The sequence below is a fragment of the Topomyia yanbarensis genome, chromosome 2 (assembly GCF_030247195.1).
Source record: "Topomyia yanbarensis strain Yona2022 chromosome 2, ASM3024719v1, whole genome shotgun sequence".
In the NCBI taxonomy this organism is placed as follows: Eukaryota; Metazoa; Arthropoda; class Insecta; order Diptera; family Culicidae; genus Topomyia; species Topomyia yanbarensis.
Window position 1 is genome coordinate 53,650,988 of NC_080671.1, and position 25,266 is coordinate 53,676,253.

Genomic DNA, 25,266 nt, shown 5'->3' on the forward strand with positions numbered 1-25,266 from the left:
TATAGCAAGAACTCGACGAAATGCTAGATTATCTCGAGATAGACAATATAACAAATTTGCATCAAATTAGAACAAATTCATTTCCACTTTTGCATCAACTTTGTACTCCCTCGCAGAAAAGTCTGTTCAACAAATCGTCGCTGTTGTGCTATCTTATGACAAACGCCATTTTGGGGTAACTGAGTCAGATATGCCACATTACTTGTCTAAAAAATCTCTACAAAGTGGTGTTTTCAGAATTTTGACATTCTGCTTGGTTACTGAGCTATAGTGAGAAACGTGCTAAGAAATTGGGAGTTTTGACATTGAAAATGTCTTACTGAACTATCTGGGGCGAGGTGTCATTCTAAAATCTAAAACCAAACGATGTCACTTTTTTGCGTCACTATTTTGAACGCTAATAATTTTATTATTTATGAACGGTATTCCGTCTGGTTATCACCAAACAATTCGAAATTAACTGAAATTATGTTTTATTGCTATAGTGTTTTTGTATTTCAATAGCACACTATCGAAAACCAAGCAAAAATGAATAGATCTCGAAAAACGTGAAAACTCCCATACATCAATCAATAGGGAGCACCTTAGTGACTCAAACGAACACAAAAAGTTATAAATAAATGTGCCGCGTGTCTGTTTGAGTCAGTTCTTGTTCTTTTTGCCAGACAAGTAATATCGTATCTATAGCATCTCGTACGACAGATTTGAGCACCCAGCACACTACGCTTCTATGAATAACGTCATCCTCGACTATTTAAAGAATATCATTCCTCTAGCAAGTTCATTCTCCCGTCGAACGTCGGGCCGTAAAGAACAGCAGTAGCAATCAGGAATGTTGACAATGCGCTGCGACCGCTGGGGGTGAGGACGACGACAGATCTAGGCATCCAGCGGCTAAGCGCTCGTGATGTCTCCTTTCCATGGCTCTGATTGGTTGTATTGATTTTGCCGATGACTTCATCCTCGGATATATAACTTTCAGCATTGCTCGGGCGAGCTCATTCTCTGGTCGAACGTCGGAGCGGAGACGATAGCAGTAGCCGACAGATATATTTAAATTATGCAGTGCGCTGTGTACTGCTTTGCACACCACAACTTGAGAGTTACGGCACTCAGTGCTAGTTGAGATCATGCTGTTGCGATAAATCTAGAACCGCGTTGCTTTTTGCGGCACTAGAGTTTATAAATTAACAAAAAACAAATCGACGGTTCTCAAATTTGAAAAGCCGATTGTTTTGAGCTTCGTGGAACAGCATGAAGCTCGGTGTATTTACACAGGCACACTCTGGCTCATTTCGATTTATTTAGGTACTTGTTCCGCATGAAAGATTAAAATGTGTGCGTATCGAAAATGTTGAGCCCTAGTTAGCTCGACCCATATGGTAACCCTACTCATTGGGGCCGTACACAAATGACGTAACTTTTTTTCGGCGAATTTCGACCCCTCCCTCCCCCTCGTAGCATTTTGTCACAATATTCCCCCTCGTCGCAAATTTGCTGTGCTACGTCATGGCCCCCGGCTGTTGTTTAAAACGGTATGTATTGATCGAAATGATAAAGCAAAAATCGAAGCGTGATTAAAATATTCGCTAATTTAAAGTCATTTAAACAAAACGAAAGAAATATATTGTAATTTAACTCAAAGTTGAACATTATCGACAACAACAAAAGTAGGCAATTGTTTAAATACGCAAAAAAATTTAAATGAATGCATATCATATGCATGGTTTCGCACTGTCTAAGTAGTTTTTTAGCTTTCATATATGTGCGGAAAAATTACATACTTTTAATATGATGACAAACGATGTAAAATGTTTGAAGTATTCGTAAAATATAACGCTGTTTTTTTCCATTTCATATAGATTAATCCACGTAGGATTGTATATATCCAAACACATAATATATGTGCACGTTTCGTTGGCATCAAATAACTCGATTGATGTTTAATAACCCGGTTGTCAACGACTACTCGACACAATGAATACTTTGTCCGACCATATCCGTGAAGAGAGTAAACGTGCGATATTTCGATTATTGTATCAACTTTGTTAGCTGTTTTCGAAAAATTTGACTAAGAGAAACGAAAGCAATGAAATTGAAAGATAAGTATTCTAGAGCGAATCAGTTATAAACATAACACAGAAAACTAGAACTAGGCAGGCTCAAGGCAGGAAATGTAAAGAATCCATTGCCTTCTGCTGGTATGAGTTGGGCTTTCCACCCAAGTTTACCGCATGGTCGTTGATAGAACATAACTCATCATCATGTTCTACCGCCGACGCCGCAAATTATATTGCACACTACATTTTCAATGTAACCGTGGTCGTGTCCTGCACACAGCCCTTTCATTTTTTTTCGCTTCATATTACTGTGTCTAGAGATTGGCTTAAGTTATCTTGATGAATTAGATGTTTTTCTGTGTGAAATTACCTGAGAAAAACAATGGCATAATCAATTTCTAAACAAAAATACTCGAATTGTGTGAAAAATGCAGTTTAAGTGTTAATATTGAAATATTGCATATTTGGTAAACTGTACACAAAACTTTCCATTTTTTCTAGACTCCATGACTCATATCCTTCAAAATTCATCTCATTGTATGTTTATAGACCAAATTAAGCCAAAGATATTAATAAAAGTTAATAATTGATGATTTATTTGTATGGAAAATTTTCCATGCACGATTATGACAAGGCATACAAATTTTTTCATTAATACACACCTATGACACGGGTGAGTGCTTTTTTTTGTTTACATTTTTAGAAAACACTCGCAATATAGTTAGCCGATCTTCGCAATATTTGAGAGATTAATACAGAATAGATACACTCAAAAAATGTAAACGTTATGCCTATTTATTTTACACATAGATTTTTGCGATTAGCAATGGCAGATATACACTATTTGCTGGCACATAAACCTAATGTGTGTATTTACAAGACAAATTAATCTTACATTCACAGTTCATAACTATAAGGCACATAAAACCTGATTCTACACTCAAAAAAATCCAAACGTTAATTCTATTTTCTTCAAACCACTTAAACTGCAGAATAAATGCTAATGTTATCACGTACATAGGTAATGTCCATGTGTCAACTGTATAAAATATGTATGCACACACAAGTTATATGTGCGTATTGTTATAGAATCGGGTTATATGTGCCTTATAGTTATGAAATGTGAATGTAAGATTAATATTTCTTGTAAATACACACATTAGATTTATGTGCCAGCAAATAGTGTCTATATGCCACCACTAATTGCAAAATTCTATGTGTAAAATCAGTAGGCATAACGTTTACATTTTTATCAGTAAAACTTTGTATTAACTTCACTCGTGGAAGAACCAGCACGCTGCAAACGGCTGTAATTTAAAATCGATTTTTTGAGTTCCAACTTTGTATAAATACTTTCATTATTAACTCTCATTATATGCAAAATTTCCTGCTATTTTCAATACGACGCACTCAAACCTGCTAGTGCATGCCCCTCGAACTAGCACCATCTTGGTGCCAATTAGATTGTAAATCTAAACTAGCACCAAAATTAGCACTAGTTAGACGCATTCTCATCAGCAAACCAGAGCTTCTTTGCGAGACATCACTCGGAACATGCCAGTTGCTTAGTTCATGTAAAACGTATGACTTTTTGGATTTAGAATTGAGCGTCTAACTAGTGCTAATTTTGGTGTTAGTTTAGATGTATCATCTAATTGGCACCAAGACAACGCTTGTTACTGATGAGAATCCTCAATGCTAAAAACTAATTTATTGGAACATACACTGAAAAGAAATACATGGTAGTTCTAACTATACAGGTATAGTAGAAAGTACCATTTTCAAGAAATAGTAATATTTACAGTAAATTAATCATAAACTACCATAAAATGTTTGGAACCACAATTTGGTTCGAAGAAACGTCCGTAGTAATTTTTACTATTTTGCGTATTTGATTTAATCTTGATTCCATGGTTGAAGATAATACTAAAATTTTTAATTATACCAACGATTATCGTTGATTATACTATGCTTTTGGGCTCGATTTGCTGTAGCTCTTTCAACTTACCACAAACATGGTAACAATGAAAGGATTTACCATTGTTTTGCAACTGAACATGGTGTACTTTTGAAAATACCACAAAAATGGTTATTTTCTGAGGCTTCATAGTATTTGTACAATAACTGTACGCCATGCTGAAAAAACCATTCCCGCGTGCATACAAAATAATAAGTACAAGTTTTTTAGCTTCCTTATTCTGTTTTCCAAGTTATAGTGAAATGAAGGCGAATCAAGTGAAATTGTTTACTTTGTTTTTGACCCACAATCTACCATCGGTAAGAAAAATAACAATTAATGATGGCAACAAATAGTATTTCTAAATTTGTATTATTCCATTTTCTATCTTGTAGACTCCGATGAAAAATATGTGATGATCATCAATGGAAATTGGAATATTCCGCAGAAAATTAGAAGTTTATAGGCGGGCTAGAAAATTTTTCAGGATAATGCTGACGAATATATTAAGAAAATTAATTTGGAAAACCCCTTGCTACTTTAATTAAAAGAAATGCCTTATTTCTAGTATGCCTATACTATACTACTATTACTATGACATGGTAAACAACAATGGTAATATAAAGTAGTTAGAAATTCTCAAAGCAACCATGTATATGGTAATTACGACAATTAGATTGTAGTTGGAGGTATAGTAAAGGTTACCATTAATCTACCACGAAATAGTAAAAAATACCTTGTCTCTATGTCGAAAAGGACATAGTACATATAAATAGGAATGATATTCAAGTCAAGTATTATATATTGTCTACCAAAATTCACTGGTACAGCCTTTTTAATTTAAACCTCTAATATAGTAGTTTTTACCATGGTACTCGTTTCAGTGTAGCATTGGAAAACAAAAGCAAATGAAAAATCAAACGTTTGCGAGATAGATCAACTATGGTCTTAGCTGTCAAGACCCAAAAAAAGATTCAGCGTTTTTTTTATAGCAACCATGCTAGTTGTTTTTGAGTGCAAAACAATCTTAGTTTACACAAAGAATTAAGTGGCAATTATACGGCTTCTCGACTTAAAGCGATAAACGTCGGATATCTCAGTATGAATTTTATCGTGTTCTATCGAGACGGTTTTAGCTTCAGCAAGAAATTGTAAAGCGCGGGCTTCTAATGTCCCAACAGACAGGCGATTAATGGCCATAATATCAACACAAGTATATCGGAAATTGTCTAAACCGCTAGCTAAAAGGCAAGGTAAAATCATTTTCCGGAATATCGCTGAATCGAATGGTCCGCAACACATGCCAAATACTAGGATTGTTCCAGCAATCTTAGAAACTGCGCTCACAAGAGAAAACAGAGGCAGAAACGATTACTGCAACGAGTCTATTGCCTCTTTTCGTTTTGTTCATAAAACACAATTTATTGTAGAAAATCTGTTAAAGAAAAATTATTTTAGTAAAAACAAATGTTGTGCATCCGAATATGAGGTTCAGTATGAGGATTCAAAATAATTTAAAGAATTGCTAATTTTTTTCTCCGATTTTCTATACATATTAATGTACAAACTTCAAAATTCTCGAGTGCACAAGCTTTTAGCCACTACCATCGAATTCATGTGTTTCGAAAAACGCGTCTTTTAAAACGGTCTTGTGCTTAGATCAGTATTAAGTTTCGAATAAGCACAAGTTTATCATTTTCTTATAGGGTTGGTATGGACAGTAAACTCTCACCTTTGCCGGAGTCACAGGAGGAGCTCGAGGATCATACAGATAAACAGGTCAAGCAACCCAACAGTGGAAAACGGTTGTTCCGCTGTGATGTTTGTGGCAAAGAATTTCGCAGGAAGTATCACCTGCAGCAACACGCTACTACTCACACAGCAGAGCGCAAGTTCCTTTGTGATATATGTGGTAAATTATACACCCGGCAGGATTATTTGACCTCGCATAAACTCATTCACGGTAACGAGCAGCCGTATAAGTGCGAGGTTTGTGGTGAAGCGTTCTTTCAGAAACAAAAGCTACAACGTCATGTTACCACCCACACTGGCGAGCATCCGCATAAATGTGAAATATGTGACAAAGGATTTTTTCATAGGCGAGACCTGCAAACACACGTTCTCATGCACACCGGCGAGCGGCCCTATAAATGCGAAATATGTGGAAAAACATTCATCCAACGATTTAATTTGACCAGACATATGTTCATGCATAATAGTGAAGGGTCGCATAAATGTGAAATATGTGGTAAAATTTTTTTCCAAAAGCGCAACCTGCAGCAACATGTTATGATCCATACTGGCGCGCGACCATATAAATGTGTGATTTGTGGCAAGGGGTTCACACAGCAATGTTATTTGAAGACACACTGTTTGTTCCACTTTGGCGAACGGGCGTATAAATGTGAAATATGTGGCAAAGAATTTTATCTGAAGCGTAACCTGCAGCAACACGTTATCATACACACTGGAGAACGGCCGTATAAATGTGAAATATGTGATTTGGCGTTCATTCAGCGTAGTAGCTTATCCACGCACAAATTAATTCACAGTATAGAACAAACGCAGAAGCATACCCTGCAGGAACACATTATCACCCACACTGGCAAGCAGCGCTATAATTGTGATATATGTGGTAAAGAATTTAACCAGCGTGGTAAATTGGCTAGGCACAAACTCATTCACAATACTGAACGGTCGCACAAATGTGAGATCTGTGGCAAAGGATTCCTTCAAAACAGCCACCTACAACAGCACGTTATAATACACACTGGTGAACGGCCGTATATATGTGATATATGTAACAAAGGATTCACCCAGCGAAGTAGTTTGAAAACACACACACTCATTCACGGTAGTAAACGGTATCATAAGTGCGACGTTTGTGGCGAAGAATTCCTCCGCAAATATCTCTTGAAGCAACACGTTATCACTCATACTAGTAACTTAACCTCACACAAATCAATTCATGATAGCGAAATATTGTATGAATGTAAGCAATGTGATAAAGCATTCCTTCGGAAGCGATACCTACAACGTCACATTAAGACCCACACTCGCAAACACACGTATCCATGTGAAGTATGTGGCAAAGTATTCGCTCGACAGGATTTCTTGACGTCACACAAACTCTCTCACAGTAGTGAACAGTCGCATGAGGGCGAGGTGTTCGGCGAGGATTTCGTTCAAAAGTATCATCTAGAGGAACACGGATGAGTGTATTGGAATGGTTCAGTCGAACAAACGGTAACTGAAATTGATCGGATCACGTTTCCGCACGATCGTGACGGTTGCGAGTTTGCTCGGGTTTAGAACCATTCTGTTTAGATCGCGTACTGAAGGCACTGAAGGTGTTGAGTTCACTTTGAAGAAATTTAGCATCGGTTGAATAATGCATCAGTCGAAAAATCTTCATGTCAGTGAACGAAAGGCTGTTGTTTAATACTGACGCCAATAAAATAGAGGAGAAATATTACTGGGACGAGATTGCTTCCTTGCGGAATACTGGACGTAGCAGGTGTTCAATAAAAAATGAGAATTTTTTCAGTCATGTGGTTAAAAAACAAACTAAAATAAAGGGTTGTGTACAGGACACGACCACGGTGACATTAAAAATGTAGCTTTTTTTCAAGAGCGGGTAAATGAATTTTGTCTACAACTATCGACTTACGTTCTAGCCAACTTCCCATATGTTACAATTTACTATACACCCTCCCCATTAAAACATAATTTGTTGAAGGTCATTTGAAGGTAATCTATTATTTCAATTAATCAAGAACTATTATGAGGAAGCCCACGCTCGCCAACGGAAATATACAGTTTCTCCACGAAATATGAAATTTCATTTTCCAATTAAATTTTCAATAATGTGCTAATGAACTTAGGTACACAAACTTTAGATTAAGTAATCGATTAATGGCCTAACAAATGAAATTATTTGATGAATTGCAGTGTTATACAACGTTCGCACTACCAGTGAAAACGGGTTTTTGATATCTTGGTGGCATTTTTCTTGTTGCTAATTATTATAACGTGTAGTGTAGTGTAAACATAGTATTGTTAAACCGGTTCCAGTTTGAAATTAACACAATGAACTGCATGTTCTGCAGCGTTTTATATTATATAGGTGTTTTATTGTGGAACTAGAACTGATACACTTACATCCCCAGTACAGCGGTTTGTTTCATAATTTAAAGATTCATTTTAAAATTTGAATTAGTATACACAACCGTTCTATTCGTTGTCTTATTTAAACAGACACGGCATGAACTTTAATTTAAAAAGAACACCTACTTAAACTGCTGCTGGGACAGTAAGTTCTTGTTTTAAACTTTTCGGTTTTATGCAGTACGAAACAAATGTGTTCGAAATAATAAATCAAAAAATTCCGCTGGAAATGTGACTGTTTCCGTTCCAATATACTCCCATATATAATACTACGCTGCTGAACAGTGCTTTAGAAAAAAAAACTACAGAGGCGATGATAAAAAACGTATCACATATAACCGAAATATAAAACATGTATGCCAATAAGCTCATTACCCTTACTTACCTTACCGTTCAGGCTAGAGCCTTGTTGTCTCTTGCTGTATGCAGAAGCCGTCTCCACTCTACTCGGTCCATTGCTGCTTGTCGCCAGCCTCGCAGTCTTCGAAGGGTCCGCAGGTCGTCCTCTATCTGGTCGATCCACCGTGCTCGCTGTGCGCCCCGTCTTCTTGTTCCTGTAGGGTCGCCCTCAAGAACCATCTTCACCAGGTCATTGTCCGACATTCTAACGACGTGTCCAGCCCACCGCAAACGTCCTATTTTTGCGGTATGCGCGATGGATGGTTCTTCCAACAGCTGATGCAATTTATGGTTCATTCGCCTGCGTCACGTTCCGTCTTCCATCTGCACGACACCATAGATATTACGCAACACCGTTCGTTCGAAAACTCCAAGAGCGCGTTGGTCCTCCACGAGCATAGTCCAGGTCTCGTGGTCGTAGAGGAACACCGGTCTAATCAGCGTCTTGTAGATAATCAACTTTGTGCGGCGGCGAATTTTGTTCGACCGGAGCGTCCTCCGGAGTAGGTACGATTTCCCGTCAAGATCCGTCTCTGAATTTCTCTGCTGGTATCATTGTCGGCGGTTACCAGTAAGCCCAAATAGACGAATTCGTCGACCATCTTGAATTCGTCACCGTTAATCCGAACTCGGGATGGGAGGTTCACATTGTCGTCTCTAGAACCTGTTCCTCTCATGTATTTTGTCTTCGAAACGTTGATGGCAAGTCTAATCCTGCTGGCTTCAGCTTTCAGTCTGATGTACGTTTCCGACATCGCCTCAAAGTTCCGTACCATTATGTCAATGTCGTCGGTGAAGCCAAGAAGCTGGACGGACTTCCTGAAGATCGTGCCACTCGTGTCTATCCCCGCTCTCCTTATCACACCCTCTAACACAACGTTGAACAGCAGCACGATAGACCATCACCTTGCCGTAACCCTCCAATACCTTCTAAGTGACCCATCGACCCCCAATGTCTCCTATAAGCAGATCGTCACCTCTCCCTCTCATCGATCGTGCCAAATCTCTCTCGTTATCTATTTTTAGGTCCAGTGGAATGCGCTCAGACTTGAGATATTTATTATCACTGTTTGCCCCCTTAGCTAACTCAGTCGCCGCCAGACTTTGGAAGTGAATAGAGCTATGGAGGGGCATGTTGATGTCTACCCTCAAAGCCTATCGACAGATGCTAACGACAAATCCAGCAGTTGATGGAATTTATATATTCCTTGTTTCGAAGTGAGCGTTTGTTTTTTCGTTTTTCAAGGATTTTTATGAACGTGTCCACTGGACTAGATACTAGATACTCACAGCAAAATAATTTTGTTACATGAGAATATACTCACACCGCATCTGCCATAGATTGGTTGTTGCGGTTATTAACAAAAACAACACTGAACGCACTCTCTAGAATTGTGCATAAGCTGTTCGGTTTATTTGCTGTCTCCCGTGCAGTTTGATGTGAGGATATTTATTTAGTTGTTTTTTTTTCTTTTTTTATTTCGACTATGTTAGTCACATTTTCATTTTTACATTTTAACGACATTCAATTAGCTAGAGATTACTGGGTAGGGGAAGTTATGAAAATTAGAGCCATAGTATTTAAGTGAGAGCAAGGATATGAAGTATACCGATCGGAAAACTAGAAGTGGCAGGGTCATTAGAATAGGCTTAATATCTTACGGGCTTAACTTTTGTCTTCTGCTGATGAGGGTCGAGCTCAGGCAGTATAACTACCAATCACCCGAGTTCACCATCTTTACCGTGACAACCGACAAAAGAAAAGCCACACAAGATCACCACTGAAAACCTGTCGACGATTAGCATCAATCAATGATGATTGCTGCTGTTCATCTCTGTTTGCCTTTCGAATGCCGGGATACATTTTTATTAGACTATTGTCACTGCGCTTACAGTCGTGGCGGGTTTGCTACATTGTGGAAGGTGGTGGCTGTGCCTCCAGCGGCTATCCACCGCTGCCGATAGTTTCCCATCAGTTTTTATTCTTTTCAGTTTTTACAAATATTTTTTTCTAAGCTTTGACGAACTTATCTTCGATTAAGTTAAAACACATTTACCATTTATTTGCTTCATGTAATTTTTCTCACGTAACCGCCTTCTAATGCACCCATAACTGTGCACACATACTAGACCGCCAACCTTTTTTTTTACTTTTTTCGGAATACTGCTAAATCAAGTATTAACTGGCTCTACAAACCATATTCCACTTATGAGCTTTTCCCTATAGCTCTAGCTCACTCACAGGAGTTTTGTAGTTTCTATGGTAAAATATATGGAAAATCGGAAACGAAAAACCAAAATTCAATTGAAACTCCCACAGTTACTCTGCATACCTCAAAACTTTAGGTGGTGTAGCTTTTTATAATGAAATATGAAAAATCTCATTCAAGAACACAGTTGCCATTTTTGAGGTCTGTATGGTAGAACAACAGTTTTTGCCATACCGTTTTATTACATAGCGTCGAAGCAAGCTGTGGATTCAAAGCTTGCGTAATATAATGTCAATATACTAGCACATGAAGCTGTCATCTAAGCGAATTCTGATTTGACAAAGTTACACCGCCTATGACCGCAAATCAGTCGTATAAAGATAGAAAGTCTTATATAAAACGGGACACATATACGATCAAGGGCAGTACAGAAGTTTGAGACATGCGTTTTGAAGAGCAAAGTTTAGCTCGGCAATTTTTTGGCTCCAGAGCAAAAACTGTCAAAATTGTAAATTGTCATAATATTCAATTTTTTCTTGCCAGAAAATGGAGTGAACAAACATTTTCCAAGGACACAGTTCTCCATTTTTAGCCTGTGATGAAGCAAGATATTGCTCGACACATTCGAAAAGTATAGACATATTTAAGGTTTTTGCTTCATCCATAATTCTTACTCTAGCTAATCCCAAGGGAGAGTATTCTACATTGTCCAATAAATTCGAATAGAGAAATCATTCAAGCACTCGAAAAGTTTGTATTTCTGAATGAAATTGGTCAAAATGCTTTGGATTTTTCATGCTATTACTGTGAGAGATTATAAAATATTACCGGGCTTTAGAGGCCCGGCTTGCCTTTTGGTGTTAGGATTTTAGCTTGCCTTCACAAAGGTTAAAAAGAGGATAAATCGACATGCTACATTGCTAATAAACTATTGATGATTACCAATGCCCATGCTGAATAATAACGAACCATACTGCATATGGTATGTATATCTGATGTATACGAAAAAGCAATTCACACTGATCGACTTGAGGAAAGGTATAAGCTCCGGGTCATTTTGCTGAATGCGCTAATAAACAATATCTTTGCTAGTGTTCAGTTGATGTTTTAGAATTGTTGCTTTAGATGAAATGTGAATTGATTTAACCGACCTTTGCTTGAGTAAAACATTAGTAACAGCCTTGTGGGTTTATTTCACCTGTTGCATAAAGATATGAGGCTTTAGCTTTGGTCCAAGAACAAAACCTGTACGCTAAAAATTAAATTTGGACTAATCGTGTTTCTCGCTAACATCTTTTATCAAGTCTTAACATTCGTAATATCATAAATAGACCTTAACATATGTGGTTGCCATAGCACTTATGATTTTTGTATGATATGGAGCATTCCAGATAGTTTTTATTTATGCGGGGTAAACAACAAAACACCACCAAATATATGCTACTGGAATGCATAATATATGGGAGATGCCCCAGATGAAACCACTTGAACTGGGACTATTATCGCAAAATGAACACCCTTATCCAGTAAAGTTTAGCCGGAATGCTGGCTAGTTTTAGCTAGTATTCCGACTCCAGAGACGCAAGCACAACCAATTCTAGTCGGTTAGAATCAGGGGTATGCTGCGGTTGTCAAATCACATATAGGGGAAGATGGGGTAAAACGCACCCCCTAAGCAAATATGATCATAACTCAGCTATAGAACATCAATTGGAAGAATTTAATTAATGATATCGTCTAGCCAACATTTTCCTCTATAATCACATTCATAACGCTTTGCAAAGTATTCAGAAACATGAAAAATATTCAATTTTTCAAAATCATTGAAAATATTTTTTTCAAATAAGCGGGGCAAAACGCACCTGTGCGGGGCAAAATGCATCAGAACAACGGGGCATAATGCACTACAACAACGGGGCAGGATGCACCGCAACAGCGGGGCAGAATGCTCGGTGAACAAGAAAGTAGTTTTGTTTTCTAACGGGATATCACAAAAGTGTGCCATTAAATAGCCGAAGGTTATGCAATTAGCATGTTTTCAGAACGATTTTTCTGTTTTCGATTAAAAAATCAGCAAAATTAAAGAAGAGGGCATTTTGCCCCCCATGGAGCAGAGATATGAATTTAGCAAAAAGTGAACTATTTAGTAGATTTTTCATATATAGTTCCACTGAATAATGAGCAACGGTATAAATAGAACAGGAATGCACTGATATAATAGTAAAACAGCATTTATAAGAACTGAAAATCCTTGTTGCACGAGCCACAATAATTACACGAGAAAAGCACGTTATTGTTTTATGTTTATTTCTCGAGTTGCAATTTATGAACGGTTATCAAACTTTGACAGTGTAAGTTAACTATGAAGGACTTCCGACTGGTTTTACCCTTTTCTAGAAATTTTCAACAATTTTCGATATAAACAAGGGGTGCATTTTTCCCCGGGGGTGCGTTTTACCCCATCTTCCCCTATTTGACGCGTACCCAACATCTCGCCTCGGTAACTTTGGACCCCGTTTTTTGGTTACTTCACCCCAAAAAGAGAATATAGGGTAAGCGGTTTCGCATGTCTCGTGTAATAGTCGTTGACATATTTGTAAAAGGTATTATTTATTGCTATTTAACCGTGATAATTAGGTCCGGTCCAGCTGATGTCAGGAACCAAATACTTGCTAGACAGCGTCCTCCTGGTTAGAATCGGTTGTGTCCCTGGAGCCAAAATACTAGCTAGAACCAGCCAGAATTCCGGCTCATTTCCAGCTAAAATATGCTGGGTATTTGTGGGGGAGTAAAAGAAATTTGCGAAGACGAATTGACAAACATTTTAAAATTCACTCCGCATGGCGCGATTGACAATGTAACTAGACAACACCACAGCAGTCTGCTACCGATAAAAAAGTGGAATGGCGTATACCCAGTCACCGTGGCAAGCAGAAAGTTAGCAAAAATTGAGCAAAGCGAAATTGATGCTGGCAGAGTTTCTGCGAGCATTTTGTGCGAGAATTCTGGCAAAGAAATCGCTCAAATGAACAACCGTTTCTGACAGAAGCGGTTAAACCAACCGATGCTGCTCACTTTTATCCAGAATCCAGCCAGGAATGTGCGGCCAAGATCTCTGTAACTTTCTGCCACATCTTTGTCAGATGTTTTACTCGATTCGTGCTAAATTCTACCAGGTAGGAATTGCCACCCAGTTAAGCTCAGCCGGAAATGAACCGAAATTCTGGCTGGTTCCAGTTCGTATTCCAGCTCCAGTGACACAACCGATTCTAGTTAGAATCGGTTGTGTCACTGGAGCCCGTGGCTAAACTGGAACCAGCCAGAATTCCAGTTCATTTCCGGCTGAATTTTACTGGGCAGGAGCTGTTTACAGGGTGGCCAGATATAATTCCTTAATATCGATAGGGTCACTAAAAGTTTATCGGTAGGCCGGGTTGTTGTCCCAAAAACGTAGTATTGACATAGAATTGTAAAATACTGACAACACAGATCTCTGACCAAATCCAACCCAAAAAATGAATGTTGAGTAGGATGTGTCCAAAATCAATAAAAATCGGTAGTTTTCGGTAGGAATAACAAAATATCGGTAGTTTTGCCATGGTCGTCTGTGAATCGGTAGGGAAGACCAAAATCGGTAGGACTATCGATAAATCGGTAGGTCTGGCCACACTGGCTTTATGTCCGAGTTATGCCAGGGTTTTGCTGTCAGAATTTGCCAGAAAACGCGAGCGAAACCGAGTTCGTCCTAGCTCAACTAACCCGACAGGATACCCTCTAAGAACGGTTGGTTTCAAAACCGTCCAATGAAGGACGTTCGTTGGACCAATTTGGACAACGTCCAAATAACCGTTCAACGAACGTCCATCGTTGGACCCGTGTTGAACGATTTTGAAACAATTTTTGGACGTCTCAGTGGGTAGGCGCAAAAATCTGACAGGGCTGCCAAACCAAGACTGACAGAAATCTAGCAGAGCGGTTTCTGCCAGAAAATTTGATGACTGGGTATATGAGACAACAGTCCCCCGAGCCAACTATCTGAAACGAGGGTCTGCCCCAAAGGGAAAAAGAGCGTGTTCGAATAAGAATAAGAAGAGCTGCAGATTTGACAAACGCAAAACAGATTCAAGATTTTCTGCATAAGGTGTATGCATGTGTGTACAATAATATTTTTGGTTGCAAACGCTTTGAGAGGCTGAAAGCCCTAGTTTCTATATTCCAAAAATTTTGGGCTTGTCAAACTGCAAATGACGTGAAAACCCAAGATGGTACCAGATAAGGTATAGGCATACGTAAAGCGAGAGTTTTGGTTTTACGATTGGCAAGATCGACATTGCGTAAATACTGATTCACTTCCCAAAAAGAGGTTAATAAAAACGAAATTAATTAAAACGAATCGAGTAAAACATCTGACAAAGATGTGGCAGAAAGTTACAGAGATCTTGGCCGCACATTCCTGGCTGGATTCTGGATAAAAGTGAGCAGCATCAGGGATGGGAATTATCATTCATTCGCATGATTCTTGGCGAATCCGTTCATTGCTTTGACAGCAGCCAGCCGTTCATTCACGATCCGACTAAAACTCTCCAAAAGAACACAACTGAACGTAGGTAGAGAGAAACTTTCGAAGCTGTGAGCCAGGTAAAAGAATGACACGTACTATGTTGAATGAAGAAGATCGTGTTCTTCATTCGCGGATTGAATCGGAAGATTGTACTGTAAACATTCACAAGTGAATCAACTTTTAGTTCACAAATGAATGTGACATTGTATTCTCTGGTTTGGTTAGGTCAACTTTATAGTGCAAATGTACACTATAATCAATGTTGAGAAGTAGATTGCACTAGAATCCACTTGAAATTGATATTATGATATGCACGGAATCGTTTTAAGAAGTTATTTCCGGGCAAATGCATGCTTGTACATGGCATACATGAAAATTGTTCAATTAATAATTTCGTATTTTTCAAACAATCCATGTTACGGCTCCGCGGTTCGGTTTTCTGGTATGGCGGTGCAGGTAAATTCATTACTGCGTAGACAGCAGGGTGCATTTTAAAATGTTCCTTTTGAAAGTTTCGAGCATCAGCGGTGCTTGCTTATATTAGCAATTCTCATCTGCTTTGAAGTAGAATTTTCTGTCCTCTTCCTGGATAACTTGCAACAGGATCTTTTTTTGAGTACAGCGTCGTTTCATTCCAAAAAATGTTTACATTTTCACCAGCACATTGCAAACTACTTACTCAACAATAAGAGATCACTTGGTGAAAATTTCATAGGTCTATAAATAAGAACGACAAGTTTTTTATTAGAACGATCCGGTGAATGTTTTGAAATGAATCTTTGTGAATGAAAGAATGCATTCATTTGCGATCCTTTTTGCTTTCATTCAAAACACTACGTATGCGATAGAGAATGAATCATAGCCGGACGCTGTCACTTTTTTCAGTTTTGTGTTTTGCTTCTCGCTTTCGCATGAACGCGTAACTCTGCACAAGAAAGGTTGCCGAGATCGGGTTTCACAGTAAGAGCATGTTGGTGGATGATTTCAAATTGATCGTTTCGTGAAATGATTTTTCCCATGCCTGAGCAGCATCGGTTGGTTTAACCGCTTCTGTCAGAAACGGTTGTTCATTTGAGCGATTTCTTTGCCAGAATTCTCGCACAAAATGCTCGCAGAAACTCTGCCAGCATCAATTTCGCTTTGCTCAATTTTTGCTAACTTTCTGCTTGCCACGGTGACTGGGTATACGCCATTCCACTTTTTTATCGGTAGCAGACTGCTGTGGTGTTGTCTAGTTACATTGTCAATCGCGCCATGCGGAGTGGATTTTAAAATGTTTGTCAATTCGTCTTCGCAAATTTCTTTTACTCCCCTACAAATACCCAGCATATTTTAGCTGGAAATGAGCCGGAATTCTGGCTGGTTCTAGCTAGTATTTCGGCTCCAGGGACACAACCGATTCTTACCAGGAGGACGCTGTCTAGCAAGTATTTGGTACCTGACATCAGCTGGACCGAACCTAATTATCACGGTTAAATAGCAATAAATAATACCTTTTACAAATATGTCAACGACTATTACACGGGACATGCGAAACCGCTTACCCTATATTCTCTTTTTGGGGTGAAGTAACCAAAAAACGGGGTCCAAAGTTACCGAGGCGAGATGTTGAGTACGCGCAAAATAGGGGAAGATGGGGTAAAACGCACCCCCGGGGCAAAATGCACCCCTTGTTTATATCGAAAACTGTTGAAAATTTCTAGAAAAGGGTAAAACCAGTCGGAAGTCCTTCATAGTTAACTTACACTGTCAAAGTTTGATAACCGTTCATCAATTGCAACTCGAGAAAAATTTGTTTTAATTAATTTCGTTTTTATTAACCTCTTTTTGGGAAGTGAATCAGTATTTACGCAATGTCGATCTTGCCAATCGTAAAACCAAAACTCTCGCTTTACGTATGCCTATACCTTATCTGGTACCATCTTGGGTTTTCACGTCATTTGCAGTTTGACAAGACCAAAATTTGACAAGACCATAATTTGATGTTGGAACGGTCTATCCCTGAGAATGATCATAGGAAGGGCAATCCGTCGATCTCAAACCACGAAAAAAATCGCTAGTTGGACACACACAGGGTCTGACCCAACCAGCAAATCACGACAGGAGTCATAACTTCATTATGCGAATCCGAACATGGAACATAGCATTGGAAAACGAAAGCAAACGAAAAATCAAACGTTTCCGAGATGGATCAACTATGGTGTTAGCTGTCAAAACCAATCGTGCTGGTTGTTTTAAATTTGGTGCAAAATAATCTTAGTTTACAACACGAAGAATTTAGATGCAAATTAACGACTTCTCGATTTAAAGCGATAAACGTCGGATATCTCAATATAAATTGTATCGTGTTCTATCGATGCGGTTTTAGTTTCAGCAAGGAGCTGTAAAGCGCGAGATTCTGTCTTAGCAGACACTGGCGATTGTTGGCCATAATATCAACTCAAGCATGTCAGATATCGTCTACACTGCTAGCTTTGAAAGGTGAATATTTTCTAGGCCGGTAAAATAATTTTCCGGAACATCACTGAATCGAATGGTAGCATACTCCGCAATACACAACTAAGATTGTTTCAGCATCCTTAAAAACTGCGCTCAAAAGAGTAAACGGACACAGAAGCGATTACTGCAACGAATCTATTGTAATTGTAATTTTATTGAATACGGTATTCTGTTGGTTTACACCTAGTATCAGGACAAGGAAATAATTTCGTTTCGCTCATAAAGCACAAATGTAGAAAATCAGTAAAAATTAATTTGGTGAAAACATAAGTGTCGTGTTGTGTATCCTAATATGAGGTTCAATATAAAGATTCAAAATAATTTATTGAATTGTTAATTTTTTTTCCTCCGATTTTCCATACATATTAATGTCTGAACTTATAAATTCTCTAGTGTACATGCTTTTAGCTACTATCATTGGATTCATGTGTTTCGAAAAAAGTTCTTTTTTCAGAACGGTCTGGTGCATAGACCAGCATTAAGTTTCGAATAAACAAATATCATTTTCTTATAGGGTTGATACGGACAGTAAGCTTTCACCATTACCGGAGCCACAGGCGGAGCTCGAAGATCACACAGATCAACCTTTCAAGCCACTTCGGCTCTTCCACTGCGAAGTTTGTGGCAAAGAATTTCGCAGTAAGTATCAGCTGCAGCGACACGGCACTACTCACACAGCAGAGCACACGTTCCATTGTGAAATATGTGGCAAAGTATACACCCGGCAGAATTCTTTGACCTTGCATAAACGCATTCACGGTAACGAACAGCCGCATAAGTGCAAGGTTTGTGGTGAAGCGTTCCTCCAGAAACATCAGCTACAACGTCACGTTACCACTCACACTGGCGAACGGCCGCACAAATGTGAAATATGTGACAAAGAATTTTTACGTAAGCGAGACCTGCAAAAACATGTTCTCATCCACACGGGCGAGCGGCCCTATAAATGCGAAATATGTGGAAAAACATTCACCCAACGGGTCAATATGACCACACATAAGTTCATACATGATAGCGAAGGGTCGCATAAATGTCAAATATGCGGCAAACAATTTTTTCAAAAGCGCAACCTGCAGCGTCATGTTACCATCCATACTGGCGAGCAACCGTATAAATGTATTATTTGTGGCAAAGGATTCACACAGCAATGTAATTTGAAGACACACGGTTTGATTCATTCTAGCGAACGGGCGTACAAATGTGAAATATGTGGCAAAGAATTTCATCTGAAGCATAACCTGCAGCAACACGTTATCATACACACTGGAGAACGGCCGTATAAATGTGAAATATGTGATTTAACGTTCATTCAGCGTAGTAGCTTGTCCACGCATAAATTAATTCACAGTAGAGAACGAATTCATCGGTGCGTGATATGTGGCAAAGAATTCATTCAGAAGTATAACCTGCAGGAACACATTACCACCCACACCGGCGAGCGGCGCTATAATTGTGATATATGTGGTAAAGAATTTCACCAGCGTGGTAGACTGGCTACGCACAAACTCATTCACAATAGTGAACGGTCGCACAAATGTGAGATGTGTGGCAAAGAATTCCTTCAAAACTGCCACCTACAACAGCACGTTATAATACACACTGGTGAACGGCCGTATAAATGTGATATATGTGGCAAAGGATTCACCCAGCGAGGTAGTTTGAAAACACACACACTCATTCACGGTAGTAAACGGCTATATAAGTGCGACGTTTGTGGCGAAGGATTCCTCCGTAAAAATCACTTGAAGAAACACGTTATTACTCACACTTTGAGGTAGCAGTATAAATGTGAAATATGTGGCAAAGCGTTCATCTTACAGGGCAGCTTGATCTCACACAAATTAATTCATGAAAGCGAAAGCTTGTATAAATATAAGCTATGTGACAAAACATTGCTTCAGAAGCGATACCTACAACGGCACACTAAGACCCACACTCGCAAACACACGTATCCATGTGAAGTATGTGGCAAAGTATTTACTCGACAGGATTTCTTCGCGTCACACAAACTTTCTCACGGTAGTGAACAGTCGGATGAGGGCGAGGTGTTTGGCGAGGATCAAAAGTATCATCTGGAGAAACAAGATGTTACCCACATCGACACTGTGAAATGTGACGTCAAGTATTCACCCAACGGGGTAAGTTAACCTTGCACAAACACATTCACCGGAGCATAAGTGCGACGTGTGTGGCAAATTCACTAGTTATCACATTTTAATGAATAATTCGATTAAACGGACGAACGAGCAATCCAATCGTTATCGTCTGATTGTACTATAACTCATCCCATCTTAACATGAGACTGACTTGCGAGTATATCGTTAACATTTGACGATATTTTTGAGTTGACCCGATGAAAAAATTATTGAAGATAGTCATGTATTTGTAAATTTTATAAAGAAAATAAATGGGAATTGTATAAATGTTTCATTTAGAATCCATAGCATAAAATTTGTCCAGTGAAAAGTCATAAGTTTGTCTGCGACACATGTACTCTATTTATTTGTTTATTTTGTATCTAATCCCTCTGGATAAAGACTAGCCATATCTATTGTTTATTTATCATTTAACTGTCAGTGTTTTTCCAATCGAGCACGCGACCTGCCAAAAGCACTCAATCCGAAAAGAAATCGCTTCGAATCCATTCGCCAATGACAGGTCTCGTACTCGATTGGAATGACACTGACAGATAAATGATAAAGAAACGATAGACATGCCGAGTCTTTACCCAGAGGGATTCAGCGTCATTAGTTGTATCTAAACCAACAGTACCCTTCGCCCTAGCTAGTAACATTTAAGGATTGACAAAAACTTAGTTTCAATCGTATCTCTGATCAACTCAGTCAAATTCAGTGGCTGCTCTGCTGAAAATTCGCTAAAATCTGGTAAAAGCGCTGTGATGACCGCAGTTGATTTTTCTGAAATGTAGAGCTTGAAAGCGGGCTTGAGGATCCAGGCGTTCGAGAATTGTACAGCCACAATTCACAGGAAGTTCAAAACGAATTGGGCTCTAGAGCTGTCATCCTGAGTTTCGAGGTGTATTAACTGACAACGGTTCTTGTAGTTCGGCAGTTGGAACACACTTAATTTAAATTACTGGGTACAGTAAAATTTTGCTGGGGTTTTGAACAGCAAACCGTTTGGTAATCAATTCAGTAAACAATTTGGTACCGAACTCTCCGCAATCCGTTCTATCCAAACGTCAAAAAACACTGGTCAGTCAGCAGTTTCCTCTGAAAATGGCGACTTGGCAGATGATTTGCTGTACCTGTTTTGTAAGTTTTTGACGAGGTTCGGTAACGTTGGTACAATTTTGCCGAACAATCAGTCAGTATTTTACTGGTTAATGTTTATGTACCGAAAAAAACAGAAAAGATGATAAATTCAGTGAAAAATATTGCGGGTTTCAGTAAATTATTCGAAAAATTACTGAAAATCGCCAAAAAATGAAAACTATTCTGCAAATTTTTAAACAATTTGCTGACAGCTCCTTAAAAATATCACTTTACTGAGCAAGTCGTCAAAAGAAATTACTGAACAAGTTTGGGCTGGGTTAGTGTGAATGTGAATATTCTAGCGCTGAGCATGCTTAAGTGCAATAAAGTGATTTAAAACTGTATACGTCCCTATCCCTGCTACCCGGAAGACGAACTCCAGCTGTCTCAAAGCCTTATTCACAATGTATGAAGTATATGGTTTGAGCGTTAATATTGAAACCAAGATGAGTGTCTTCGAATTCTCGAATCAACTGTAATTTAACTGGGTCGGATAATGTTTCCGCGTGAACGTGACGATTGCGCATTGGCTCGAGTTTAAAACCATTCTGTTTAGATCACGAATTGAAGGTGTTGATTTCAATTTGAAGAAATTTGGCATCGGTTGAATCACGTACCAGTCGAAAAATCTTCATGCCAATGAAGAAAAAGGCTGAGTCCTTGTTTGATACAGACATCTATAAAATAGAGGAGAAATATTACTGAGACAAGATTGCTTCCTTGCGGAATACTGGACGTAAAGGTATATGGATAGTCCTTAAAGCTGATTTCGAGTTGCCTTCCATCGAGATAGGAACGAAACCAGCGAAGAAGTTATCCGCGAATGCCAATATCTTGAAATCTAAATGAATGTCGAAAGCCGCTGATAGATGAAATCGGTTGGCAGTCCATCGACGAATTTATCGAATTGTTATGAATGAGAGCAGGATGGTCCAAAACGTATACAGGTGGGCATATTTTTTTCTATGTGTGAGTGCGGTTGACATTTCTAGACTGCCTGATTATTAAAATTTTTGTCCAGTGTCGTTTTTCGCCTCATTTTCCTTGAGTACTGCAAGATTTAGTTTAATTCTTTTGGCTGTGGGATTCGTTGGAATGTTTGTGTTGTCGTGTCTTGTGGTTAGGTAGTTGCGCAATTTCAAACAATGCATTAGATTCTTTAACTCCATACCGTTATGGTTAGATGTTCAGGTTCGGTCCGATGTACTGATTGTCATTTTCAATCATTGACTGCCTCCATAGATGCACGTTGAAATCTCATAGTATTGCAATACGAGATTGCATGTTTCTAGGGAGTCCTGTGACGTATCCATTTTCAATAAAATGTTATTGACGTATACCAATTCCTAAGCATAAAAATTTGACTAAGCTCACCGACATACTGAGGTGTTCTCAGTTGAACCTTGATGTACTGATGTCAAATCTTCTTCCTTCACCAGCGAGATCACTTTTATATCCTGATTGCAGTTTAGTGCTTCTTTAGTATTTTTTGCGACCAGCTGGGTTAAAAACGGGAAAAGATACACCCGCATTAACGACGTAGGATGGGTGCTATTAACGACTTGTTTTCGACCAACAACCAGAATATTGCTTGGATCAGTGCCATCCTCGCGACGACGTTTCTGGGGTCGTCGATGTCGCTCATGAAGAATGGAAGAAACATTCACCTTCAATCTCAAAGACGACAGATCCCCCGAATGATCCCAACAATTAGTTATCACTCTGGTGCGAGCTCTGCATTCCTTTCCTGACCTGACTTTATACCCAAAGGCAAGAGTTTAACTTCCTGTAATCACAAATACCCCCCCCCCCCCCCACTCCTGTATATTGCTCAATACACTTGTAAGTAAGAATACCCTTTCATCAATCAGTTATGAAGCCATTGGCACCTAAGACAATGGACTATGCCAGTCGAAGGATTTAGCATCAAAAGGATGAACATCAAAAGGCCGAAAAAATAAGGCGAAATTTTAAAAGGCGAAGATTCAAAAGGCCTAATGCTAAAAGGTCGAAAAATCAAATGGCCGAAAACTTAAAAGGCGAAAACTCAAAAAGCCGAAAACCCAAAAGGCCGAATCTCATAAGGCAAACTTTTTTTTATCATTCGATTATTTCGCATTGTTTTCTTCCAGATTGATTAATCGCCTCATGTTTTGGTAAATCGAGCAATCGGGCGAATCGCACGTTTACGTACGAATTCCAATACAAAAGGATTAATACTCTAAAAATCCACCAAACCCTTTGTCAAATTGTACATTCATTGCAATTTTAATTCAGATTCAAAAAATGCTCAAAAGAAGGAATCATCCCCTATGTTTGAGTAAACCGGGCAGCCGAAGTGATCACAAGTGTGCGTGTAAGAGTTATTTGGCATACAGATTCAAAGAACTGCTCATATTTGAAAGAAGGAATCAATCCCTATGTTCGAGTAAACCGGGAATACGAAGTTATGCAGTTGTAAGCAGCTGGCATGTAGCTCAAATGTTTGAGCATAACGGCAACTACCTAAATATTTAAATAACTTTAAATGAGTTTGTTTACCAATAGTACTAATATTGTACTTGAACCAAAATTAATTAGATTATTCTTCGTTATTAAATAATAAAAAACATTTACGCCACATCGCTTCAAGTCGCGTGCTATCCAACATCGTTGTCGCTCCGTCGGACTTAAACTAATTTATAGCCCCTGTGTTTGAGTAAACCGGGCAAACGAGTGGATCACAGGTTTGCATGCGAGGGGCCGCCGCTTCGGATCCTTGGTCTCGGTTATGCGGCATTACACTGGCTTCGCCCCAAGTGCTAGAGCAGTGTAACAACCAATGGTTGAATATATGTAAGATCATTCAATAAATCATCGTTTGAAAAACTTAGCGAAATTCACAAATGATGAAGTATATAATTCGAAAGAACAGCTCATGATATAAAGAAAGATAATAAGGATAATTTTAATTATTGAAACGCTGTATGGAAAACCAAAACTACTGGGGTGGGCGTAGCGTAGTTGGTAAAATCGATTGCCATGTACGCAGCGCACCTGGGTTCGAGTCCCGTTAGAAATTCCAGCGCACCTGGGTTCGAGTCCCGTTAGTTTCACAAGAGATTTTTCTAACCCGAAGAGGCCAATGACCTTATGTTTAAAACCTCTATAATTGAAATAAAAAAAACCAAAACTCACGTCTGGTGGATCGCAATTTTACACTATGCTATACCAAAACGTAAGTCATAGCCAAGTATCCATAACTGCAAAAATGAACAAGCATAAAAATTTCAAAACTCAAAAGAACTGCTCATATTTAAAAGAAGGCAAAATCAGTTATAAAATGTATTCACTCGAAATATAATCAATATCAGGTAACGGATAATAACACATTATTATCACTGCTTTGTTTGTTTTGTTTCGTCCTATAAAAAGTTTGCCTTTCAAAATTCTGCCTTCTGAAAAGTTTGCCTTTTGAAATTCCACCTTCCAGAAAGTTTGCCTTTTGAAAGTCCGCCTTTTGATTTTTCAGCCTTTTGAATTCGGCCTTATGTAATTTCGGCCTTATGATTTTCAGCCTTACGGCATCGACTCGCTCAATACACTTGTAAGTAAGAATACCCATTCATCAATCAGTTATGAAGCCATTGGTACCTAAGACAATGGACTATGCCAGTCGAAGGCCACAGACCAAGCACCAACTCGCATGCATCAAGTTATTTGACTCGGACTTAAAACTTCAATATATGAAATAATACTTACATTGTTTCAGTTGTGTTGTGTCTCATTCACCCTTTAAAACGTATAGTTGGTATCTTTACGCCTATGCTAGCTTGTTGTAGCACAGTTCGATGAATCGTATCTTTAGTGCGTAAACATCAATTTTCGCAAAATTCAAACACAAAAACCTTCGATTCAGGAGTACGTGAATATTTAATTTATTGTCGTAGCTGCCATAGAATTCCGCAACTATTTTGCTGTTTCGTATCATCTAAAACGGAATACAAATATTTTTGTGATATTGTCACTAGTACTAATAATCTATAATCACCCAAGGTTAGCTAGTTATTCTTAACCGAAAAGCTGATTTGAGCACGTTACGTTGGATCTAGTCTAGATTACGAGGGTACCCCGCAAGGTTGTCCATTTATCGATTGTC

The 25,266-nt window shown here is 38.7% G+C and overlaps 3 protein-coding genes across 3 annotated transcripts in view; all 3 read left to right on the forward strand.

Moving 5' to 3' along the window:
* LOC131685104 (zinc finger protein 728) overlaps positions 1–25,266 on the forward strand; it is a 37,402-nt gene that overhangs the window by 11,551 nt on the left and 585 nt on the right. The window lies entirely within an intron of this gene.
* On the forward strand, positions 4,993–10,549 carry LOC131685106 (zinc finger protein 665-like). The gene is made up of 2 exons (XM_058968559.1): positions 4,993–5,270; positions 5,724–10,549. Exon 2 carries the CDS (start codon positions 5,731–5,733, stop codon positions 7,231–7,233), a length of 1,503 nt encoding a protein of 500 aa, XP_058824542.1. The 5' UTR covers positions 4,993–5,270; positions 5,724–5,730; the 3' UTR covers positions 7,234–10,549.
* LOC131685108 (zinc finger protein 234-like) lies at positions 16,534–19,778 on the forward strand. The gene is made up of 2 exons (XM_058968561.1): positions 16,534–17,835; positions 18,368–19,778. Exons 1-2 carry the CDS (start codon positions 17,801–17,803, stop codon positions 19,629–19,631), a joined length of 1,299 nt encoding a protein of 432 aa, XP_058824544.1. The 5' UTR covers positions 16,534–17,800; the 3' UTR covers positions 19,632–19,778.